Below are 25,446 nucleotides of genomic sequence, written 5' to 3'. Positions count from 1 at the left end.
CTTATGAAGAGGCTAAAGAAAAGACTAAGATTGTCTCTTCAAATGTATGGAAATAGCTGATTTCCAAGTAAGAATAGTAGAGTTAAGTAGAAAACTTGAGCAATTTAGAAACTCTTTTATTGTTTTGGATCATGTTCTAAGCTCCTTAAGGTCTTCAAAAGATAAAGAGGACTTGGCTACATGGAAGTCCCTCCTTCTTATAGTGATAATTATGCAAATTAACCTCTTGAGGAGCTTAACATTGATAAGCTTTATCCTTATCCTGTTCCAGCAGAGGTTTAAATTTTGAACAATACATCAGGTAGAGCCCTGATCAGACGAACGTATCTGAGACGAAGTTAAAGAACTTCGTTGACACAGACCAGGCAAAGTTAAGTAACTTCGCCTCACCTATTGGACAGATTAATAATAAATCAAAAGTGAACACTTTCACAATGATTAAGTTTGTGAAATAAAGTATGATGAATGATGAGGCAGGAACAATGTCTAAAGCATCAAACATTGAATTTATAAAAAGAAAACTAGTTTAAATCCGTTCGTGACTCCATACGTTAAACAATCTGACACGGTTCCAGCCTTATCATCCTAAAAAAATAACTAAAGTGAGATGAGACAGTCCATCAGAGCTGATCCGTAGGAAAACATGTCATGCTTTAAGTGTCGTCTTAAGGGTCACGCTGCGATCATCTGTCCCTTAAAGAAAGCAAAACAAATGGAAGGGAAAGTAAAGATTTTACCAAGGCCAAAAACTTCAAAACAAAATATGAATTCTAACCAAAATTACACCGGTAATCTTAGATAGAGATCAGGGTTTGGTCCCGATTTCAAAAGAACTAACCAAGATTTTTCACATGTTTTCAAAGGGTTGATCAATTAAGAAATGAATTCAACTATAATAGGCCTTAGAGATGTTTCCCTACTATCGGTGTTCCTTTCCATAGATATCCCAAGTCACAGGGAATGCCTAACGGTTATAAACAACATTTGACACAGTTTCAAAGATTTGGACAACAATGGCTTGGTCCCCTGTACTAACTAAGTTTCTTTTCTTGTGCAAGAACAGTCAGCAAGAGTTATGACAACAAGTGGGTTGTAGGCAATGGCTATTCTAGGCACATGACAGGCAATAGAGACTTGTTGCAAGAATGGGAAAGTATACAAGGGGATGTGTTAGTTTTGTTGGTGAAAATGGTGGCAGAATCATAGGGATTGGTACTGTTATAAATGGGAAAATTAAGTTGGGGAAAGTAAATTATGTTAAAGAGTTAATGCATAATCTTAAGAGTGTCTCTCAAGTTTGTGATAAAGGCTATTCTATGCACTTTAGGAATGAAGAAGCCTTGGTGTTGTATCCTGGATTTAAAATACCTGAGAAGTGGATACTGATGAGGGCTCCAAGAGAAAAGAATACCTATGTGATGGATATGAGAGCCATTATAACAGCAAATAAGAATCACGTTTGCTCTCAAAAGCATCATAGTCGAAGTCTGAATTATGGTATAGACGCATAGGACACATTCATATAAGGAAGATTAACTATATTTTCAAGAATGAGCTGGTGTTGGGGGTACCTATGAAGATTTTTGGATTCGAAGATAATTGTATTTCTTGCAAGAAAGGGAAGCATTATAAGAAATCACATGGCTAAGTTGGTGAATTCAATTGTCACTTCATTAGATCTACTTCACATGGATCTGTTTGGACCTATAAAAGTCAAAAGTCTTGGGGGAGATCTTATAGTCTGGTGATCATTGACGACTATTCCACCGTAAAAACACATGCACATCGCACACAATTCATGTTTAATCATAACCAAGATGCGAGAATAGTATTAACAAGAACGATAAATGTGAATAGGTTTGTAAACAAGCGCATAACTAACGAGATAAAATTCATGACATGCTACACCCCAAAAGTAATATAAAACGTTAAAAGGGGTTATAAAAAACTCGATTGTTAAAGTAAATGAGTAAAAGCGAACTATGTGTTTAAGTGAGCTGAATCGGACGAGTTTGGTTTTGACGAGTGGCCCTAGATAAATAAATAGCTAGGCTTAAAAAGAAGTTTCGTAAAGAAATTAATTGGCGAGGACATTCGATTAATGACAAAACAATTTATATAGAAAAAGTATTTTGGGTTTACTTACAAGGTTTTTGGTTATTTGATTTGTTAAGTTAATTTATTTTAGTCTTAAAAAAATAAATGGGTTATAATAATTATTAGTTAATTTAGGTGATTCCGATTTGTTCCCGCGAACAATTAATTAAAAAAACTAGTTTAACGAGTGGTTCGTTATTCAGTCGGACACGAACCCGGTTTTTAAGTCGGGTTTGTGCCTAACATTATTTGAAAAAGATGAACTAGTATGATAAAAAAAATGTTTGTTCTTGATTATTAGTTTGTAAAAATAAAAGTTGACTTTTAAACATAAAATTCATAAACCAAACATAAGTGAGCCGATTACGAAAACTGATATGTCTCCTGACTGTCGTTTGTTTCGTCATCATAGAAACAATCATTATGCATAACGACAAGATATAAACATTACCCAGGGATTGAATCATAAAAGAAAAGGGAAATAATAATTCTTGAGGAGTTGACTTTTGAAAGTCAAAGTTGAGATTTGAGAGAAATTGACAAGCTTGGATGATTTTGAGTGTATATTAGTTGTGAAAAGAAATTGTAGAGAATGAGTGAGCTTTATATAGGCTCAAAATCATTAATAACAATGTCAAAAGTGAGTTAATTTGATTGGTAGTCAAGAGGCTAGTCATAAGGCTTGAAATCATGGAGTTTGATTAACTAATCAGTTATCACGACCAATTAAATGTTTTCGACTCAATTGATCAAAGAAAGATGATATAATACTTAGGATTAAATTTAAATAATAAAACACATTATAAACATAAACAACATTATGAACATAAATACAAAAACGATTCACCATTTTATTAACAAATAAAGATCCGAAAGATGTCGAAATTTCAAAATAGGTCAGGTTTTGGTTTTAAAAATGATGAATGCCACAATTATGTTGCATGCCTTGACTTCCACTATTTGTAGTGGAAGCATCGCCATGCATTCTTTCATTACTTCAAAGGCCCAATGGGCTTAGTTTACATTGGCCTTGGACCCAAACATAGCAAATATGTTACATATGATAATTTAGCTAACCAACACAAAAGGCTTATAATGAAATAGGCTTTAAAATCTCCTTCTAGTCTTTAGTATTTATAAACAACCTGACATTCCTTCTAGAAACCCTGATCATTACAAAACTTTCAAAACAATTACAAGTCTAAAACAGGTCTTCGAGCAGACATTTTCTTTGTTTAGCAGGGCTCCTAAGACCTTGTAATCCATGAGTTTGCTCGGAACATTACTTCAAGCAGATTTATACTTAGAATACTTTCAAGTTAAAATATTCCTCTCAAGAAAGCTTCATCTTCATGATCATTCCAAACTTTGCTTAGAAAGATCCTACAGCAAACAAGTACTTGCTCGAATCTCTTCAGCCTATACTCAGTTTTATTTGAAAATTCTAAGTATACTTGGGTAATGTAGACATGCTCAAGGTCAAATCATGCTGGGAGTAACACTTTGATAAATTTCCACAAACTCCCTACAAGCATACTTGAGATTCTTCATTGTTGAATACCTTGCTCGACCCACTAAGTAACTCGTGAACTTAGTTTGAGCTAGGTATTATCAAGGGTTTTCTTGATAGTAAACCATGCTTGATAGAAGAACTAACCTTTCTCGACGAAGTGTAACTTGCTCGAAACTAACAAATAGAAGAAATCTTGAAGATTATCCTGCTCGGATAGGATATCTTGCTCGAGGAAGTAAAAACAATGCTCGGAGTGCTTGACCTTGCTCGATTTTCTTACCTAGACAAACCTAGGGAGGTTGAGAAGATTTCAATCTTTCCTTTAGACCCAAAAATCCCCCCTTGATTGAAACAAGCTCAGATGCACCAAAGCATACTTGGATTACTTGACACTAAACCAAATATACACATCAAATCCTTGAAAACTGTAAATTACATTACTTAATAGGAAATGATTACATGTTTAAGTTTTGCCAACAAAGGCATTACATATTAAATCAAAAATCAGAAATTACGTCAAAAACAAAATTACAAGAAACTAAAATATATTCTTCAACGTTGTCTCTTGCCTTCTTCTTTTCAAATTCTTGATTTCTTCTATCAATCTTGTCATTTCTTACTACAGCTGCTCTTTGTTGAAACATGCTGAGCTCAGTATAAACTGGTGCTCTCAGGCAAGCCTCACTCATCAATGTCCCACATTCAGCTATATGCAGGTACTGCAGTTTAGAGTCATGTTGAATTACACCCAAAACTTGTCCAATTGAGTTCATTAGAAGGAAGCTTCTTGTTGTTTCTTTATATCTGAGATCATTGATTCTTCCATTATTCTTCACTTCTGGATTGGGTCTCATCATCTCCCTCTTCATTAACAACTTCTCTGGTAGTCCATTTAGGTTTTGTTTTGTTGGATGAATCTTGGAAGCAATCAATTTCAGAGCCTTCATCTTTCTTCTTTTTTTTTAGTTTATATTGGCTCCAATATTCTCTTCCTTTAAAACAAAGGGAAACCCTTTCTAAATTGTTCTTTCATATATTTAGACAGATCATTCTGTTGTGCCCTTTTTAGTCTATTTCTTTGTTGATAGTCATACAAAGTCAGTTTGGCAAGTTTTGAGAGTTGCTCAATAGAAAAATCTCTAAAATAATCTTTGTACTATATAGTCTTCACATTTCCACTTTTCGATATAGTCTTCAATTCGCCAGTCCTAGAGTCATAGAACAAGTCCTTAGGCAAGTCTTCACTAGTTTCCGGACTAGGTTCTCTTCTCGTTGCGGTTTTGGTAGTAGGAATAGGTGGTCTTGAAATTAAGGTCTGAAAGATGATGATCCAGGTAATCCTGGAGTATATCCAGATCTTTGTGCTGCTTTATTAGCATATTCTTGAATTTCCTCATGAGTGATGTATGTCTTACCCATTATTTTCTTTGCTTGCTCCTCCAATTCAAGATCTTTAGCATATATTCTTTTAATTTCTTCCTTTGACAACTTAATCAAGCTATCATAGCTTCTAGCTGTTTCAACCAAATGATTGATCACTCTCATAGTCTCTTCATCATGATTATGAGCAAAAGGTAATTCCTCCTCTTCCTGCTTTTCTTCAATAGAATCCTTCACTTCTTCTCTTTTTTCTTTTCTTGTCTTTAACTTGTTTGGAATAAGAAGGCTTTGTGTTTGGAGTTAACTTTCTCTCTTTCAACTCTTGATAATACTTTTTTCAACTCTATTTCATACAGACACTTCATCTGTGCTATTGAGAGTTTGTCAATTTCAGACTCATCTACTCCTCTACTAATCAGCAACCTTCTCAAGAAATTGGCAATATCATCAGAGAATTGAATTTTAGCTCTTCTCTCTCCATCTTTTTGTTACCATCTTTCTTCTTCTTTGGTACTCGAGGTTTTGATAAAGAAGCTTCTTAGTAGATATTGTTTTTAATGTTTCTTTATGCTATTGAGAGTTGATCTTTTCTTCATCATTGATTCTCTTAGAAAGCTTATTGAATTGAAGTTCGACCACCTTTCTTGACAAAAATTTTACAGTATCATATGGATATCCATTGCAAACAAGGAATCTCTTCTTTTCTCCATACTTCTTTAATTCCCTCTCTCTTTCATCTGCCTCTTCTTTAGCTTTCTTTTCTCTTTCCTTCTCTTTAAGTTTAGCTTCTTTTTTATTTCTATTCAGCACAACTTCATAAAGCTTGTTAAGATCTTCATCTGACATTCCATCCACATGAGCAGGATCATAATTGTAGCTTATCAAAAGACTTTTCTTTTTCTCTTGCATTTTTAGCTTAGCAACTTTCTTCTTTTGTTCCTCTACTTTCTTCCTCCCTTCTTCTTCTCTCCTTTCTTGAAGTTGATGTTTCTTTCTCATAAAGAAATCAAGATCTTCATCATTTAAGTTCTTATCTCATCAAACTACATCCCAAACTTCAATAAGGACTAAATCCTTGGATCTCTCCTTCTCATCTCATTCATTCTCTTCTCAATATTTCTTACATGTTCTGCTGTCATATGGATATTAGGATGATCTTGTCTTGTAGATTCAATTTCAGGTTCATTTTCAACATAATCATCATCATATTCTTCAGAGATGTCATCAAGAGCACTGATTTAAGGTTCACCCTTTTGAGGAGCATCATCCTTTTTCTTCAACACTTTCTTTAGCTATGTTTTCCTTTTCAAAGTATTTTTAGCACTAGACTTTTGCCTTTTAGATTTTGGAACAACAGCAACAAGAACATCTTCATTCACGTTATCAACATCAGGCATGAATTGCCTCAATGATACAGCCTCTATACCATCTCTAGGCTCTACATTAACAAGAACATCCGTTTCAGGCTCGTGTTGAATAGGCTCAGAAGTAGTGGTTCTTCTTTTCTTCCTAGCATAGTATACTATTTGTTCCGGCCATTCTTTCACAGTTTCAATTACCCTTTCAGTAGATTTTCCTTTTGAAGGCACATTTTCCTCATACTCAGCCTCTTTCTCAACTTCAATATTTTCATCTTTTCTTTCACCGCCCTTTTTTAAGTCGATGAGAGATCCAATAATCTCTTATGGTATTTCTTCATCACCAGGCATTTTAGCTTCTTCTCATAATTGTTTCTCTATGTTTGCTTGTTCCAACAATGCTCTCTGCTCTTCTATCTCGTTTTCTGTCAATACAAAGAACAAGAACTCCCTTTCATACATTTCTTTTAATCGTTGATTCATCACAATTCTAGCCCTGGTTTCAAATTCATCTGCATGTAGGAATTGATGCCCAGATGTAGGTATCGCATAGACATAATTCGTTTATTAGAATAGGAAAATAATTACTAGACACATTAGTTTGGTTATGATGATTCACAAAACCTAATCCGACGAATTGACACAACTGAACGCGGTCAACCTAATTACCAGTTCGGTAATATAAAACCTAGCACCTATCAATGATTAATGGTAAACGGTTCAATGACGATAAGAACTCAATCCAAAATGTTGATGAACATAAACCAAATAATTGATGATAAATGTAAATCCTAGAAAAACAATTGTTTACTCTATTTAAACAAACATAAAGGTTCAATCAACCAAAAGATTAATCGATACTAAATCCCAATACTAGTAAAACCCTACACATGAAGTGGTATGGTCATGAGTTACTTAACCTTGCCTCCACATCATGATTAGCTTGATTATTGAGTGGAATCTTGAATCCATGGATGAATTTGTGATTGAGAGGTGTTAAGATGGTGGAGAATAGCTCCAAAATCGTCCCCAATGGGCTAGGGTATGAAGATGTTATGACCTAGAGTGAAAACGGGCCTTAAATACCCTCCAAAATCGTAAAAAGAAAATGATTTCACGCGTCCAGCGGCCCTAGCTAGCTTATGGTAGTCAGTTTTGAGGAGGAGGTGGTGGTGGCGGCGGCGACCAGTTTTGAGGAGGAGAAGGAGTATTTTTCTCAAAAATTTGGACGGAGCTGACGAGATTTCTTAAATTTGGACGGGGAAGAGGGGATAACTTAAAATTTGGACAGAGGCTTTGAATCTTGTTGGATAGATCACGAAAACTTTTAAAACCCGTTGGCGCCGACGGGTTTGATAGGGCTATTTTTGGAATCTTTGAAAAAGAAGGGTTAAATTGGGTTTCTCCCTCCAGAAATTTGTTTCAATCCTTATAGACTAAATGACATGAATTTCTCAGTTTGATCCTTCCTAATTGCTTGTGATCCATCGTAAACTTTGATTTTGAATTCAAATTGCTTCTGATTACTCTTGATTACTAGTTTCAGATTTGATCGATATCATGTAATTTGATTTCAATCTATTGATGAATAATGATGACCTTGTAAATCAGTTTCAAATTTTGATTTTAATTTGAAGATTCTTTCTGTTTTAATCAGCTTCGGCAATTGATTGATCACCGATACACCTTTTGACTTACTCGCATTTAAACCCTCATGTTAATACTTATCATATGACTAATATAGAAACGTAGATGAACATTCAACTCAAGACACTTTCAACTAGCTAAAAGTTCAACATACTTATTTCTCCGTAGCGAGTGTGACCCGTTTAATCGAATGATGCATTTGCTTTCCTGGCTAGTTGCCTCCAAAGATACAATGAAGTAACGGAGAATCTCTTATGCTTTATCTAGTAACTAAAGAATTGTGTTTAATTAATAGACTCAGTACCCACCTGAGCCAACCTTTGGCACAAACTGTGGTGAGTGTGCGAAGTGCGCCAATGAAAATATTAACAATGATGTATCCTTAATTGTAGGCGTTTATCAGCAACGCGTACCATGGTAGTTCGGATTTGTAATATGGTTATAATTGGTTAGACGGATGCATGGCGGATCACTTTTGATCTAAATTAATACTCACTATATATAGCTATGCCACTCTTATGCATTGCCCTATATATCACTTAACTTACAACAGAAACCAGACACAAAATTCAGCAAATTAAAAATGATTCTATATAAAGCTCATGCCTTATCATTTAAGCTGCAAATAAAATATCTAGGGTCAACTCTAGGTGGTGAATAATGTATTTGAAACCCTTTAAAAAAAGTCTACTTGCTCTTATATATAAAAGTCAACTGTTGTTGGTACAAATACATTAAAGCATTAGCTATCATTCCCTAGTTCATCAAGGTTTGAACACCATGGATGCCACCAAGAGGTTAGATCCTGATTTAAATCTTGTTTTGATTGATTTGTGTGTGCGTGGCCGCTTGCTAGGGTGTCTATGTGTTTTTTTATTAGTGTTTGGTTCAACGCTTGATTGTTTGCGTTTAATTTGTTGGTTTATTAGTGTTGAAGATGTGATCACAGTGGATGTTCATGCAGCTAAAGGACTCCTTAACTCTGGTCACCGGTATCTTGATGTCAGGTTAGTGAAAGCTTTTTAAATCAATATTTTCATAACATGACATGTAATCAAACCGATCGTCTTACGGTTCACTGGTTGGACTGGTTTAAAGAAAACGGTATCATCATTGGTTCAAAATAATATATATACATATAAATATAAATTTTAAAAAATGTAAAACTGTTGTATATTTATTAAATATAAAGCGTACGTTGAGTGAAGAGAAGTGGAGTACTAATGAAACAGTAATCTTTTAAGAGAAGAATTTTACGAAAATTGAAAATCCGGTCCAACCATCAAATGAAGCCGATTCAAAAGTACTCAAACGGACCTATCCGCCGGTGTTTTATGCAAAACATAAGAAATTCTACCATATGGATTTTATTTATGTATTTGTATATTTTTTGTATTTAAAAACTGACAGAACAAATGAAGAATACACCAAGAGTCACGTGGAAAATGCTCTGAATATCCCTTACATGTTCATCACACAAGAAGGTGCCAGTTATATCAAGAGATCATGTGTTTATGTATTTTATTGTCAACAAATAGTAGTTGATTGGTTTTCTAATTTACGTATCTTCATAGTTAAATTGTTTTAAACTTGCAACTTTCAGGAAGGGTTAAGAATCCTGAATTTCTGGCTCAGGTTTCAGCTCTATGTGACAAGGATGACTCATTCGTTGTGGTACGTCTTTTTTTTTGGTATTTTAACTTGTGTGTTTATGCATGTTGAATTTAGGGGTGTAAACGAGTCAAGACGCCTATAAGCGACTCCAAATAAACTAGCTAAAGCATCTATTTTAAGCCAAGTTTAAAGGAGCTCAAGCCTCTATTAAAGTTCAATTAATAAACAAGCCTGAGACCAAACCTAAGCTTCTATATCAAGCTAGACTAGGCTCAAGAGCCTAAACAAACAAGTTATTTACATAATTTTTAGTTAATATATTAAACATGTATTTAATATATACTTAATACTTAATATTATGTTTATAACTAAAATATTAGAGATTATTACACAATGAAACATGTTTTTAATTTTATTTGTACAATGGCGAATTGCGTTTGATAAATTTGTTTATAACAAAACTACTAGAGGGGGGAAAATGCATTTATAATTATCTAAACATGAACAAACGTATTCAATATAATAATGAATATTTAGCTCATAAATTTGTTAATTTTCTTTAACTATAGTAAAATGTAATTCGGCATCAGTACTAGTTATCAATAAAAAAATTTATTCTTAGTCTACAATAAAAAAAATACCTGTTTTTATATAAAACTTAGTTTCCAATAACCATCTTTTAGTGTTTATTATATGCAAATAATACTAACAATTTTAAAGTAAGTACGTACACACACATATATATATATATATATTTAGTGAACATAAATGTTAAATATATAAAAACTTAAACATCCGCTTTTCATCTCGCCGATACAAAAAAAAAATCTTATTTTGGATATAACTCCGAGATCAAATGTGAGAACGTGCAAATCATGAATGAGCGTAGTTTCTATAAATAGCCTTAAATGTGCGTATAAACATTTAAGAAGAAGAAAGCGCTTTAACAAATTAGTTTAATGGTATTTTTAATTAACATAGATGTTTGTATGTAAAAAGTGAAATTTTTTTAAAATGTGAACCGTTGATAGTAAAAATGTTAATGTGAGCCATTAATAGAAAAAATAAACTGTTTATTTTTATTCTTGTTCTTCTTGCAATAAGTTAGTCTTTTGTAGTTTTGTAATGAAACAAAAACATTGATAAATTTCAACCTGATTTCAATTTTCACATTTCTTCCATTATTTGGCACCCTCTCATAGCATCTGCAAGCATATATATTAAATAATCACTTTGACACTCTAAATGGCCTGCATTTTAAAGGCTTGCAACAGTGGAGGGAGATCACTTAAAGCCTCTGTGGACCTTCTTAATGCAGTATGTTACATTCTTTTCTGCTGTTCATTAGTGTTTAATACAAATCTTATATCAATTATATACCTTTATTGCATGGGTTGTGTTAATTATGTAGGGCTACAAGAACGCTAAGAACATGGCCGGTGGATACTCTGCATGGGTCAATAACGGGTTTGCAGGTGACTCCACACCAGCTGAGGAGTTAAAAACCGCTTGCAAGTTTCGTCGCTAATGTTCACTAAAGATTATGATACTGTGTATGCGATTATTTAAGTTTGTGTTTTTTCGAAATCCGTACATTGGGATGTTTGCTTTTTCTTGGGTTTCTTTCAATCCCTTGTATACATTGTAATCTCAACAAATTAATCTACCAATAAATGGGTCAAGTTGGTTACGTTCAACCCGACCCGTTCTAAACTGCTACTGATCTGGGCCAACCGGCCCAACCCGTTCTAAACTGCTACTGATCGGACCTGGCCCAATCTATCCAAAGACAATACTAACCATTGGTGGGCCAGTTTAGACTTACCTGTTGCAACTCAAAACCTTATTTTTTAACATGAAAACACTCTTAACATAATAGCTAACAAAATCCAATTGTTCTTGTATCTGTGATTCAATTATTGCCAACAGTTTCAACAACAGTTGTGATATTGTCAGAAAATTTCACAGATTTAAATAAAACTAATCTGCAATATGTTATTTGTTATTGTATGACCAGTGACTGTTGAACCAACAGGCTAAATTAGAATGACAGGTTGACAACAACATGCTAATTCAGTTTTTGGAGTATGATAAAGAAAATGGGTCAATCTTAATGCAGTGTCGGTTTCTACAGCCGATCATGTGGTGGTACTTGGAATGCAAAATAAGGTGGTAGAGTCATGAGCGCCTCGTCACCACTTAATTTCCGAAACGCCATCCCGAGGGCATACCCTAAAGTTTTTGAAACAGAAACCGCCACAGCATTTCCCACCTGGCAGTACCTGAAATTTTCCCATTTTTTCCGTTTATCGTTTATTCAGACTGAACCAAGCAAGATTTACAATATGGGAATCAATATGATTTGAAGATTTCTTTTCTTCATAACCATGAGGACTCCTTTAAATTCATGGGCCCCGCCAATACCCTGCTAACCATTAATGATTTTTCACAAGTCTCACGAGCACCATGCTAACCAATACCTCAAATCCCCGCTACCGTTAGTCTACTTTCACTGGTCCCACCAATACCTTGCTAACTGGGGGTGTGCATAGGTAGGCTTCAGGATCAAACTGAACCAAAAATATGGTTTTTGAGTTGTTGAAAACCTTTCGATTTTGGTTTCTTCAGTTTTCGGTTTGGGTTCAATTAGGTTTCAGTTTTACTACGTATAATTATACACTTGCTACGATATTTGGGTTACACTATTTATTAAACCCTTGTAAATTAGTTAACTTCAAAATTAAAAAAGAGAATCCACAAACTCGATTCGGTTTTTGCGGTTTTAGTTGCATAAAGAACCAAAACCAAAACCAAACCAAAAATTTGTTCTTTTACAAAATCATAACTAAATCGTCGGTCTATGTTTGGGTTCGGTTATTTAGGTTCGGTTTTTGTGGTTCAGGTCGGTTGTTTCGTTTCATGCACCAATACCCCAAATCCTAACCTGTGGGACCAGGTAAAACGCAGCTTATGCTGGGTCGGTGACCTTCAAGGAGTTGAGGCAGGAAACTAGGATAAAAAGATATAAAGTTCTAAAACATGAAGATGTAATTATATAAAATTTAAAACCCAAGAATAGTAGTTATTACTAAAAAAAGTAAAGCTTAACTTGCATACCTTTCTTTGACGGTGCCACAGAATCTATAATAGTCAGGAAAGCCTTGCAATCTTGCATACTCTCGCATAGTAAGGACTCGATCCTGTTCAGGATGTATAGCAGCCTGTACAAATTTTATAAAGTTACCAACCGAATCAACATATTTTTTATGCTTTTTTAGATAAAATCACAGAGAGGAAGTACCTGGTTGTGAAGATTCGGGAATGTTACCACAGTTGGCACGTTTTCATCCCACCATAATCTTGCAAATGGTCTATCAACATATACAACCATTACTTCGTTAGGATGTTATAATAAAAAGGGTACTGATTAAAGTAGCATATGAGAATATATAAAACCTTTTAGATTTTCCTTTCTCAAAGGTGAAAACATAATCTGGTATTAGCGGTCTTCCGGATGGAAGCAACACTTGTTTTTCTTTGGGACCTCGATAAACCATATTATCCCTCACAATTACTCCAGGGAAGTCCCTGAAATTCGCTCCCTATAAATCTTGAAAAGTTAGAAACCAAAAATATGTCTAAACAATTAGCATGAACAAGAAATGTTTAACCTTTTTGCGTGGTACATAACACACTCGATGAAAATCGTCTTCAGACAACTTGTAAGGTCGATGATCAGTGAGAACCAAGGTTTTCCAATCGGTAACCCCTTTTGGAGCAGAACCAGTCATTTCTACAAGAAAGAAGACAGCTTAATATTATTTAATAAATGATAAATAATGTAAACTTCGTTAAGGTATAAGCATTACCATCTTTTGTTAACCTAATATACTTTTGGAACTCAGTTTCTGGAGGCATTTCGTACGTCATCTCTTCACGAACCTCATGGCTTGTAACCTGTGCATTAAACAACAAATTACATTGAGTTACTTAAAAGCATAATATAAATATAAAACAGGTAAAATGGAGATGAGTACAGGTGGAAGATCAGATATGGCATCACGGAGAACAATGGCTTCTTGAAGCTTTCTAGGCTGACCTTCATCATAAGAAACTGTATGTTGCTGCATTACAAGAATTATATAATTAGAATAAACAAACAAAAAATACATGGTCATATTAGAATCAAATAAAATAATAATAAGGCACCTCAAACTCAGCTGGAGGGAAGTATCTGACAATAACTTCATGTGTGGGAAGTGGAAATTGAGGTAGTCTCTACAAAGTAAAAACATATAATGTGTTTGATTTAATAACAGAAAACTTAGTGAGAAGTTAATTATTAATGAATATAATTACCTCGTTTGGATGAGCACCCCATAGAAAAACACGCAACCTAAATTGTGGAAGACCATATGCACCAGCAGCCATGATCCCGAGTCTTGCTTGGTAGTTCATATGAACCAAACGACTTATTGCATATCTTCCAAGAGAAGCTTTGTCAAATCTTAAAATGTCAGCCACGTTTTCCATTAACACGTATTTAGGGTTTAAGAATTTCACTATGTCAAAGAAGACAACTATTTGTTGATTCCTTTCATCATTCAATGGATCATCAGTGTTTCTAAATCTATTATAGCCACTTATCCCTTGGCATGGTGGGCCCCCACAGATAACATCAGCATCACCCTGAAGTGCATAATAAAAAACTATCATATAGTTTAATACAAGGTTAAGATTGTAATCTAACATTAGCAACACGACTCACTGGGCATGGTAATATCTTGGACTTGTATCCGTTTCTAACAAAACTTTGTATGTGGCCCTGACAATCACTGTGACGGGTAAATATAAGCAACCGAACATGTAAATAGTTGTAATCTTGAATTTATTATTACAAATAAATGCAAATAAAAACCTCAACGCTTCAATTGACTCCCACGTGTCATCACTTGGATCATAACCCTTCCAACGCACCTACAAATTATAATGCAACTGAATGAATTATTTATCAAGAAATAATGACTAGCATGCTGCTTTGAGTATGTTACAATGTACCTTTAATTTTAACCCATGTTGTCCTGTGCTGCTGGGATCTCCATAACATATATCAACAAGACTTGAAACTTCATACTCTCCAGGAGCCACGTCATCCAATAAGGAAGCTTCATTGATTATTGATTCATTTTCATCAACACAGCTAATTTCGTTCATTCTATCAGGATCATCCAAAAGATATATTTTGCATAGTTTTTCCCATTCCTTCAATAATTCCAGAAAATCTTCTGCGGTTGTATGTCGAACCTATAAAAATATACTAATAATAATAAAAAATCAAGCATTTAATGGATATTAATATAATATCTAGTCAGAACACTCACGTCAGTTTCTGGATGATTGAGTTTCAAGCTGTCACATGCAGACTTGTGATAGTCAATTGCCCATCTCTTTTGTTGGAAAAAAAAAAGAAAGAAAAAGCTGGTATATTATTAAACAAAATTAGCAGCAGCTTCAAATAGGATTTGAGGAATGAATTAGTTACCGTTACAAGTTTAACACCAGAAAGTTTGGCACCAAGACAGAGTCCGGTTGACATTCCACCACAACCAGCATAAAGGTCTAACAATGCCAGTTCACTTTTGTATATGTCATCACTTATGTCTAATGGAGTTGTAGTCGTGGTCATATTATTAGTATCAAGGCTCCTTGCAGAGATCGAATCACATCTAGCTACCAAACTATCTGTAGCTGCACAATTTCAATAAAGATCGCAAATATAACAGTTGCACATAATTAATAAAAGATGATTAAATTTCATACAAATATTGACAAGTTATGTGGATGATATTACCAATATCCAGACATGAACAGCATGCATTACAGTTTTAAACTTTTAATGGCATATTGGAGATAGACTATTTTAACAAATCAGATACTATTCAGAGCAAAAGAGCCATTACCAGACTAAGGGTCCAACTCTTTGAGGATGCTGTTAGCAGATCTCAATCTGATACCTCAACGGAGTACCAGGCACTGGCCCCTTCTAGCAGCTTTGATTGTCAACAAAGTTTGCTTGGTGTTACAAAAATTGTATTTTTCTTTTATTATATATTTTAGCTTCCAGATATTTTCATATATTACAAAAAAAGTAGATTAGTGTATTCTAGAACAGAGATATATTATAAAAGACACTTGATATCATCTGCTGAAAACAGGGGAGTCGTAAGATACCACATTTGGCATTTGGCATCTTAACCCAATACTCCACAAATGATTATCTGTTATCTTATATATTTTATAGAGTACATTTCCTGAAACCTTATGTAAGTGATATGGTAACTTACCAGTCACCAAGGAGCGGAATGTTGAATACTTTACAGAATATTCCATGTCATAATAATAATCAGATGGCTGAATAGATGTTGATCGGAAACCTAGCTGCAATGGTTGCAAGCAATTAAAAATATTACAAACAAAAACTAAACAAAATGCAATATTTAAACATCCATGACAGCAAAGAAATAAGAATTATGTTGGGAAGTTCAAATTGTTGAGGATTAGGTAAAGAAGATAAGGAAGTTGCAGCATACCATTGGATCTTTTTCTACTACTATCACTTTAGAAAGTATACATTCTAATAAGTTGTCATTCATTAAAGTGGAGAAGAATAAGCGCTTCTTGTCATGGAAAGCAGCAGCATTTTTCAAAACCTGGGTGATAAAAAGTTGGAAGAAAAAATGCAAAAAACAAAAGCTGAAGAACAAATTTTAACAAATTCACAGGAGAAAGTGTCGTGAATAATGGCATTAAACTACACTAACCGTATCTTCAGCTCTGAAAAACCACTGCACTCTAAAATAGTTTTCATCATCTGATGTTTTAAAAAATTCAACAACCCTGCCAACATGTGGTTGATTTCCCTCACCCTGAAAAACATTTTTCAAAAGAATTATGACAGAAACATATAGGAACTTTTTCACAAATAATTACCTCTGTTCTTTGAGGCAGACTTTGATGTTCAAGTCAGTACTAAACCTTGTTATTAAGCGATATGGAATATGCATGAGGCAAATGTTCACCGTTTATACAAATTGTAATGTGAATTCTGTTTGCATTGTGTTCAATGGACAGATCTTATTTCCAAATTGGTATTAATATGGTAACATGAACTCTGGTTGTATCGTGTTCAATAGATGGATCGTGTTCAGATACAATTTCCACTCACTTATAAGCAACATATTACTTTCCATTATGGATGATATTATTTTAGCTTAGACATCTTTGTAGCTGCATTTTTTAAAAACTCACTGTTCGATGATTCCCAACTCATTAAAAGAATATCACTTTCCCTTTAAGATATAAAATCAAATCCAACTCGTTTATTATCAGATCAACAAGCGTTAGACTCAGATGGTATATGTGAGAAATGGAGATAATTACTGGTCTCAAATGAAGCATGTTAGTTACTTGTTCACTCTTGCATGTCTTGTATGAGTTTTCAAAACTGATTCATTTGATCCACTGAAGGAAACCCAAAGGCTAACTGCCTAAATTTGTTTGGAAAATGAAGTGAAAAATCAAACTATTATAATAAAGGAATATATCAAATATGTTTATATGGCAGCCAAATCATTGCTTCTCAATAATAACATTTGGGTACGACTGTTTATATGAAGGAATTAAACTACTAACAAAAAAATTATGGTTCATGTTAATAGCCGATTGTAGCAAGAAAGACGTTTAAGAAAGCAGCAAGATGAACAAAAGCCCAAACTTTCGATCTCACATAAAGCTGTTACCTTTATGTGTGCACAATCTCCAAGACTGAAAATGCATCCATTAACATTAGCTTGAAGGTAATGACATACAACATTTACATGCACTTCATCCTCTTCACCAGCACTACATCATGATCATATTCAATGTTAAAAAACCAAACTGAGATAGCATAAAGCGCAATAACACGAAAGAACCAAAGTAACTATGAATTATACAAGGCATAAGAATCCCACTCACTTTAATATCCCACTCTGTCCATTACATCTTTGACCCTGCAGAATTAACAACGCTCATGTACTCAGAATTGCAAGAGAAAAATATCAACATTTCATAAAAACAAGGAACTTCATTGATTGATTGAGACAGTTACAAATAATTCTTGAGCAGTTTCGCATCAGATGCCAGCTGGCACAAATGTAAGATATGATCCAAACATACTAGTTATAGTTATAGTTATTCATAAACAAGCATCAACCTGATCAACATTTAATAAGCGCATCACTATTACCATCACTAACTAGCATAGACCATACCTTTAATTCATACCGCCAGCCCCACCGTTCTCGAGCTTCATTTTCCGGAACTGGTTCCCCAACAAATACTAACACTCGTTTTCGCTTACTCTGTTTCTTATCTGCAGTCGGTGCCATCCTCTTTAACTTTGATCTATTGGTGGTGCCTTCAACTTGGGGAGGCAATCTCGGTGATCTCCTTACTCTGTTGTGCGTAATAATCCTCTCCAATTTGCTATTCCCCCTTTCTAACGTCACCAGAGATGGTATCGATGAAATTTGTTGATTATCCGAAGTAATAACAGACTCGTCAAGCGGCATTTGCACCGACTCACGGGTTTCCAGACTAGGTTTTAAAACCGGCGACTCATCGCCGTTGTAAATAAATTCACTGTTAACCGCGTCAAACTCAGTGCCGTTGACTTCCGAAGACATCGTCGGTAACGCAAAACTATTATTATTATTATTATTATTATTATTATTAATGGCGACTGAAACTACAGTCAATCATGAACTAAGATCCTCTCAATTGAGCTCCGGCATTGAACTGAAAGTCAAATTATTACCTTCCGGATTCAAATTAAGCAATCGGAGAGTTCAAATTCGTTTTCCGATGAACAATTAGGGCCGCCGTTGACACAGTCGGAGATTCCGGTGAGAAATTTTCGAGTTGAATGAGCAATGCAGGTTGTGATAAGCAATTATTACTTACCACAAGTAGCATATTCCGATCAGCGGCAACTGTCGGCCGGAAGATTATAACTCCGGCTAGGGTTGGTAACTGCAACAGAGCGAGATCTATTTGGGATGGATTTGTCCTTTATGTCAGTTTGTTAGTGGGAAGTGGTTGGGGGTGTAATTAAGTCCAACTTGAGGGGTGTGTTTCATATATTATATTATATTATTTTATATTATATTGTTTATTTAGTATTTCAAATTTCAAATTAATAATAAAGAATGTAGGCTCAGTGAAAAAGGACCGGAATTTTTGTTATCTTTTGATGTCGTTCGGGTTTTATAATCAGCGGGCTTTTAGGCGGGTAGGTTTTCTATAAAACTTATAATTAACGGGCTTTTAGGCGGGTGGGTTTTCTATAAAACTGAAGGTAACTTGGATGCATTTTAAAGCTCCATACGATTGTGTTAGGTCAACTGACGGTGTTTTTTGCCATTAAATCACACCATACGAATACGAAGTACCTAGACAATTCTATATTTGTTGGTCGTTAAAATAATAAAAACAACAACATGTGTCGAGTATGGTAATTATTTAATTCAACTCATTGATTATATATTTTTATTTTGTCATTGGCAGGGCGACAGTGTATTGTAGAAATCATTAGGCGCTAATCGGGTGGTAGTGTATGGATGAGAAATTAATCAAGATAATTAGGATTAATTGGATTGGTGTTTATATGTAATTTTTTAAATATATATAGTGATAGATTCAAAAGGAATCATAAAAAGTAAGGAACTGAGGAATCATATCTTTTGTATGTAAAAAATAATAAAAAATTCAATTTTACATATATAAAACACATTTTTACATAGTTTTTTTAGATTTTTTATATATATACACATGTAGAATCCATTTTCAAAAATTAAAAAATCGACTGAAAAAAGGTAAAAAAATATATTTTTTAGAAAATTAAAATTTTTTATTAAGACTGTCTTCTATATGTATTTATAAGCAAAAGCTCCAAAAAAAGTTTATTTTTAAACTAATTTTTATATGTGAAATCGAATTTTATATTATTTTTTTACATGTAAAATGCATGGTTCCCTAGTTTCTCACTTTTTAAAGTTCCCCATTGAACCCTCCCCCATATATATGTATACCAAATTTTATTTATATTTTTTTCAATTTTGATAGCTTTTAACCAAATGACGATTGGTCGGAGATTAATCGACGTCAAAGTCAGCATTTTACAACCATCCCATGGGTATGATAATATATTGTTTCTAGCCAGGTTTTAGGTAACTTTTTTACTTGAAATTATATAGATTCAAAAAATTTATTCCAACTTTAAATGGTTGACGGTCTTGACTTGTTTAATTTTAGTATAATTAAACATGAGTATATGAGTGTCTATTGGATGGATTAGTTAAACTGATGAATTTAACACTATTTATTAAAAAGTTTTCTTGATTCAACACTTAATTATTTTCAGGTCGGTTTGTGTATTAGATTGTGTCTTGAATTATCACCTAGATAGAATATCATGTTGATTTAATCATTAATCACCTTTATTAACTATTGTGTCTTAAATGCTATTTGGTAAAAAGTTGCTACATTTGTTACCTTTCATGATTGTGTTAATTTGGTATTGTTGGAACCTATTCTCACGAGGGGGTAAAGTTCCTAACAAGATAGAGAGAATGATGATCAAATGTTGTACTTGTAAGTATTGGTGGATGTGTAATGTGTCCCTTTACATGATTCTTTCCTCCTGTTACATATAGGGAGAGGTATTACAAGTGGTTTTCCCTCCAAGTGGCTTTCTAGAATGTCCTCCTTGTTGGGTCTTCTGTATTGGGCTCTTATTGTCTTGTTGAGTCAGAGACTACTTATAAGGCCCGTCTTATGGGTAGGCTCTTCAAGTCCCCCAGTCTATTGCCCTTGTTATTTATAAGGGTAATAGACTCGATAACTATTGTCGCTCGTGTCTTTCTCACTTTCTTCTTTTGGGCTTTTGGTACCTGGCCCGTTGTGTATTTCTTTTCTCCCTTCAGCCTTGGGCCTTCTTTCTTGCTTAATGAATTTTAGCCTACCTCCGGAGCCCAATTCTGAGGTAGGCTCTTCAAGTCCCTAATCCATTGTGCTCATTATTTATAACGGGTACAATGGACTCACAACAAGTCTCTATTCTTCCTTATTCTGATATGGACAAGAGACTAATGTAGTCTTAGCTCATCTATTATATACGAGAGAGGTTCATCCCTTTTAAACCCACTCATTGGACCAATTTCGGGCGAGATCCTCTTTTGATATTTTGGTTGAGGTAGATGATACTTAGTTCACATAATCTTGATCCAATTCTCTTGATAATTTAAATCTATCTGGATAGAAACACACGGTCCTTCTTCTATTTTGACTTATCAAATTTGGACCCAGTATAGTCAAGATGGAGAAGTCATGGATGAGACAAAGATTACGCATCTCTAAACTCATCCCCATACGATGGGCCCGATCCTGGAATTACCTCTTCAAGTCCCCCAGTCTCTTATGCTAATTATTTATGATTGGGATAAGGGACTTTTAAGCCCAAGTTTCTTTGTCATAACCAAGAAAATGTTAAGCTTTCTTTCTACGTAATCTCTTTCTTCTTGTTGAATAACCCAGCCAAAGTTGTTAGTAACCGATTAATAGACTCTAATAATGATCATGCTACTCTTGCTTTACTAGTATTGGACATGGAAACTAAGGCATAAACAATTTCCAATGTGATAATAAATTGAAAATGTATCAAACCACTAGCATTAATCATGGTGCTTTTAATTCTTTCTATATGTTTCTTCTGCAAGTTATTGTAAGTTAAGATGAATAAATCATGTTAAAGATGTGGGTAGATATTGCATTTCGACTCAACGGTGCATTTGAACACATTTTGGGCTATACCTCCTGCTTGGGGGAGGGGGTGTATGTTCCAAACCTTTTAGAAGGAGCTATTTTCCTCTGGGTAAATTATAATTACCGAGCCTCATGCATAGGGCCATTTTCCACGGGGGAAATTACAAGTATTGAGCCTCATAGATGGGATTATTTTCCGTTGGGGAAATTATAAGTATTGAACATAGATGGGATTATTTTTGTATATGGATCCAAGCCTCTCAATCGGGCCTTCCTTTCACACTCGTGAAGGAGAATTTATATCATTTTCCCATTAGGGGGAATTATATGTATTATGCCTCTTAAAGAGAGCTTTATCCCACTTTTGGAGAACTATAAGTATTCTGCCTCTTAAAGAGGGATTTATCCCACATGGGGGAATTATAAGTATTGTGCCTCTTAAGGACGGCTTTATCCCAATGGGGGAATTATAAGTATTGTGCCTCTTAAGAAGGGCTTTATCCCACATGGGGGAATTATAAGCAATGATCGACCAATTATATTTGTTAGTCATAAATATAAAAGCATATTTTTAATACATGTTAGAAGTCTTACACATGAAGGATGATGAAAGGGGCTAATGGGAGGGGCCCATTCCCTTCTGATAAAAGTTAATATGGATATGGAGGTTTCTTCCCCTTGAAAAATTCTTGGAATGTAAAGCGCTGCTATATGAGGCTTTTTTCCTTCCATATAGACTTTGTCACTCTTTAGAATGTGACTCTTCATCTTTAAAAGGATAAATCTTGAAACATGAGGTGTTGCTGTAGAAGGCTTTCATTTTTCTTGGAATGGACTTTCCAATCCTTCATTGGAAAGGGACTATTTTTCATGGAAGTCTCTTTAAGATGGCGATTTCTTTATGAGATACGTCTTTATGCATAAAAGCTGATGATGGGGTCCCACTTGCCTTAGTAAAGAGACTTTATTGACGAAAACCCACGACAGAATGGTGCAATGTCAAATTAGTCCCCCAGCTCCATGTTGGTGTAGGGAGGGGGTTTCTTCTTCATGGGATTGACCTTTCACGTGTGTCATCCCCTAAAGGGGGATTTCTCTTCTTTCTAGAATGTTGTGATGTAGCAAGGAAGTACCTTTGAACATTCCATCCCTTTGATGGGGATTCTTCTCCTTCAGATAAAATTCTTGTAATGCAAAAAGTTGTTATAGAAGTCTCTCCTTCCTCACGGAAGGAACTTTTTAAATACTTCATTGAAAAGGGACTATTCTTCTTGAAATGGAAAATCTGGAAGAGGTTGTTTTCCTTTGCAGATAACTCTTGCCCAAATGATGTTTTTTCTTCATGGAAGGAAGTTTTAAACACCTCATCCCTTGGAAAGGGAATCTCCTTCTTTAAAAAAGATTCTTGTAATATAGAAAGGGGCTTCAGTACGGATTGTCTGGGAGGAGTGTTTGTAATGAAGGGATTGTTTGACATCATTATGAATGGATTGTCTTGAAAGGAGGCTTCCTTCTTTGAAGGGGCTCGGTTATGACTTTCTTTTCTTAGAGGGGGCTTTGTTATGAAGGAATGTTTAGTAAGATACCTTGTTTTGAAGGAATAATTTTGTAAGAGACTTTGTTCTAAAGGTATTTTTCAGTAGGAGGCTTCGTTCTAGGGAGATTTTTTAGTGAATGACCTTGTTCTAAATGAATTATTTTTTAAGGGGGTTAGCTCCAGAGAGATGGTTTAGTGGCAGGGGGGACATTCAGGAGAGATTTTTCAGTAAGGGGCTTCATCCTAAAGGATTTATTTAGTAGGGGGCTTCATTCTGAATGAATTGTTAAGTAGGGAACTTCATTCTGAAGGGATTGTTAAGTAGGGAACTTCATTCTGAAGCAATTGTTAAGTAGGGAGCTTCATTCTGAAGGAATTGTTTATCAGGGGCTTCATTCTGAAGGAATTATTAAGCGGGGAACTTCTTTCTGAAGCAATTTTTTAGCAGGGGGCTTCATTCTGAGGGGATTATTTAGTAAGAGACTTCACTATCCAAGGATTCGTCAATAAGGACTCGTTGTTGACTTGACCCGGAAGGGACTCCTTGAGAGATGTGTCACCTTAAAGACTTTCTTTATAACATATAGTACAAAAGTAGCATTTAAATAATGTGGAACACATTCATGTATGGTAACATCACCTTTTTTTAAAGAAGGGTGCATATGGGCATGTATGGTAACATCACCTTTTTTAAAAACAAACTTTACATCACCTTTTCATATGACTATGTCTCCCTTTTTGTAACAAATCAATATTAAATCCATACTTTTACCAAGATTCTTTTCAAACCATTTTTTTATACATAGAATAGATTGTGGCTTTAGAATAAGAGTAGGGTAATGTAGGATTTGACCATTCTCTCTTATTCTATTTCATTTACTTTTTAGTTTTATATTTATTTTATTTTTAATAGAAACTCATACTTTGATGTGTTTTCTGAAACTTCAAAACTCAATGGTGATGTAAAACAATTCTTATAACCTATGCAGTGTGCTAAAGTAATGCAAACATGATGAAGAGAACAAACTGATTATTTTCATTAAGAATGATGGTACCGTCGAGATCTCCGAAGTCAACCGTATTATATCGGCAAGATTTTGTTATTCCGCTGGACGGGATCCCACTAGAATACTTGTTGTCTTGAACTAAATGGGCTTGATCGTGAACGAAAGGGGATTCCAAACTGAGTTGAAGTGGCGCACCTGTGCAGAATGGGCTCAAAACCGAGCCTTTTCGTTTCCCTATTTTTACTAAACTTATGTTGATCTAAATGTTCTGTAGGCACTTGTAGTTTTCTTCCTACTCTTGTTCTTCGATGCTTGCATTTAAAGCGTCTCTGTGAGTTCGTATGAACTCCGAGGTTATCTTGGGCCTTTTGGCCGTAATTTCTTCAACCCTCCATATCATCTTATTTACGAACAAACTGGTCCACTGGTGCTCTTTATATCTTTCCGGTATGGATGTGCACTTCTGGACATTTCAGACTTAGTGACGTTGCTGGTTCCGATGGAACCAGGGGTGGTGGTTGCGGTGGCATGTCGCTGGAGTGGTTGAAATTAGTAGAAAAAATGAGTATGCATCAATTGTTGGCTGAAAGCAATCGTCATGTCCGACTTTTCAAGTCGCGCCGGAGAATATTTCAAGATCCTTGCCTTCATGGAATATTCCGAAGAGTCGGGAAAAAGATCCCAGCGACAGGAATAACGACGATATGGAGAGCTAGGTTGCTGCTTGTTTACCGAAACAATGGGCAGACAAAACCAAAACCTTTTGATGGTGAAACAATGGTGGTGACGGCGGATTTGATCGACCATTTTCTTAGAGGTTTAAATGAGACCCGTGATCAAGAGGTCCCATGGATGACGCCAATGTTGGAACCTGTTCCCACGAGGGGGTAAAGTTCCTAACAAGATAGAGAGAATGGTGATCAAATGTTGTATTTGTAAGTATTAGTGGATGTGTAATGTGTCCCTTTACATGATTCTTTCCTCCTCTTATATAGAGGGGAGGTATTACAAGTGGCTTTCCCCCAAAATCCATTTCCCTCGAAATTCATTTTCCTCAAAGTGGCTTTCGAGAATGTCCTTCTTGTTGAGCCTTCTGTATTAGGCTCTTATTGTCTTGTTGGGTCAGAACCTATTTATAAGGTCCATCTCTGGGTAGGCTCTTCAGGTATCATTTGTGTCCTGAAATATCAACAAAGATAATTGTTGAAATTATAAAACTAAAGGTGACGGTGGGGAAATTTGTGGAAGGAGAGAAGCAAAGCAACTCATCAATTAAGGTTGTGTTTGTTTTCGTTTAAAACATCTGCAGGAGGCTTATGTCTGCGGGCGCGCAGACATAAGCTTCTGAAGACTGTTTGTTTTTTTTTTAAATAAGATCTGCAAACTGCGTTTATGGTCTTAAAAAAGAAGCTGTTGTTCAACTTCTTCACA

General features: G+C 34.9%; 2 protein-coding genes across 2 annotated transcripts; one reads left to right on the top strand and one right to left on the bottom strand.

Moving 5' to 3' along the window:
- The first annotated feature begins 8,736 nt into the window (after positions 1 to 8,736).
- LOC143565651 (protein HIGH ARSENIC CONTENT 1, mitochondrial-like) lies at positions 8,737 to 11,154 on the top strand. Its single transcript, XM_077052556.1, has 6 exons — positions 8,737 to 8,792; positions 8,925 to 9,002; positions 9,406 to 9,479; positions 9,599 to 9,669; positions 10,873 to 10,926; positions 11,021 to 11,154. Exons 1-6 carry the CDS (start codon positions 8,776 to 8,778, stop codon positions 11,135 to 11,137), a joined length of 411 nt encoding a protein of 136 aa, XP_076908671.1. The 5' UTR covers positions 8,737 to 8,775; the 3' UTR covers positions 11,138 to 11,154.
- Positions 11,155 to 11,602: 448 nt separating this feature from the next.
- LOC143565655 (DNA (cytosine-5)-methyltransferase CMT2-like) lies at positions 11,603 to 18,059 on the bottom strand. The gene is made up of 20 exons (XM_077052558.1): positions 17,922 to 18,059; positions 17,626 to 17,660; positions 17,409 to 17,511; positions 16,431 to 16,535; positions 16,200 to 16,319; positions 15,954 to 16,047; positions 15,152 to 15,357; positions 14,991 to 15,056; positions 14,668 to 14,913; positions 14,528 to 14,586; positions 14,378 to 14,444; positions 13,969 to 14,298; positions 13,819 to 13,887; positions 13,647 to 13,733; positions 13,479 to 13,566; positions 13,281 to 13,402; positions 13,066 to 13,211; positions 12,911 to 12,980; positions 12,727 to 12,830; positions 11,603 to 11,891 (listed from the first exon to the last, which is right to left on the bottom strand). The coding sequence occupies exons 1-20, from the start codon at positions 18,036 to 18,038 to the stop codon at positions 11,738 to 11,740; spliced, it is 2,388 nt and encodes a 795-aa protein (XP_076908673.1). The 5' UTR covers positions 18,039 to 18,059; the 3' UTR covers positions 11,603 to 11,737.
- Positions 18,060 to 25,446: the final 7,387 nt, after the last annotated feature.

Source organism: Bidens hawaiensis, unplaced genomic scaffold (assembly GCF_021521415.1).
Source record: "Bidens hawaiensis isolate Kalapana, Puna unplaced genomic scaffold, B.hawaiensis_p1.1 tig00022502_1, whole genome shotgun sequence".
In the NCBI taxonomy this organism is placed as follows: Eukaryota; Viridiplantae; Streptophyta; class Magnoliopsida; order Asterales; family Asteraceae; genus Bidens; species Bidens hawaiensis.
This window is presented reverse-complemented; position numbering and strand designations above follow the sequence as displayed.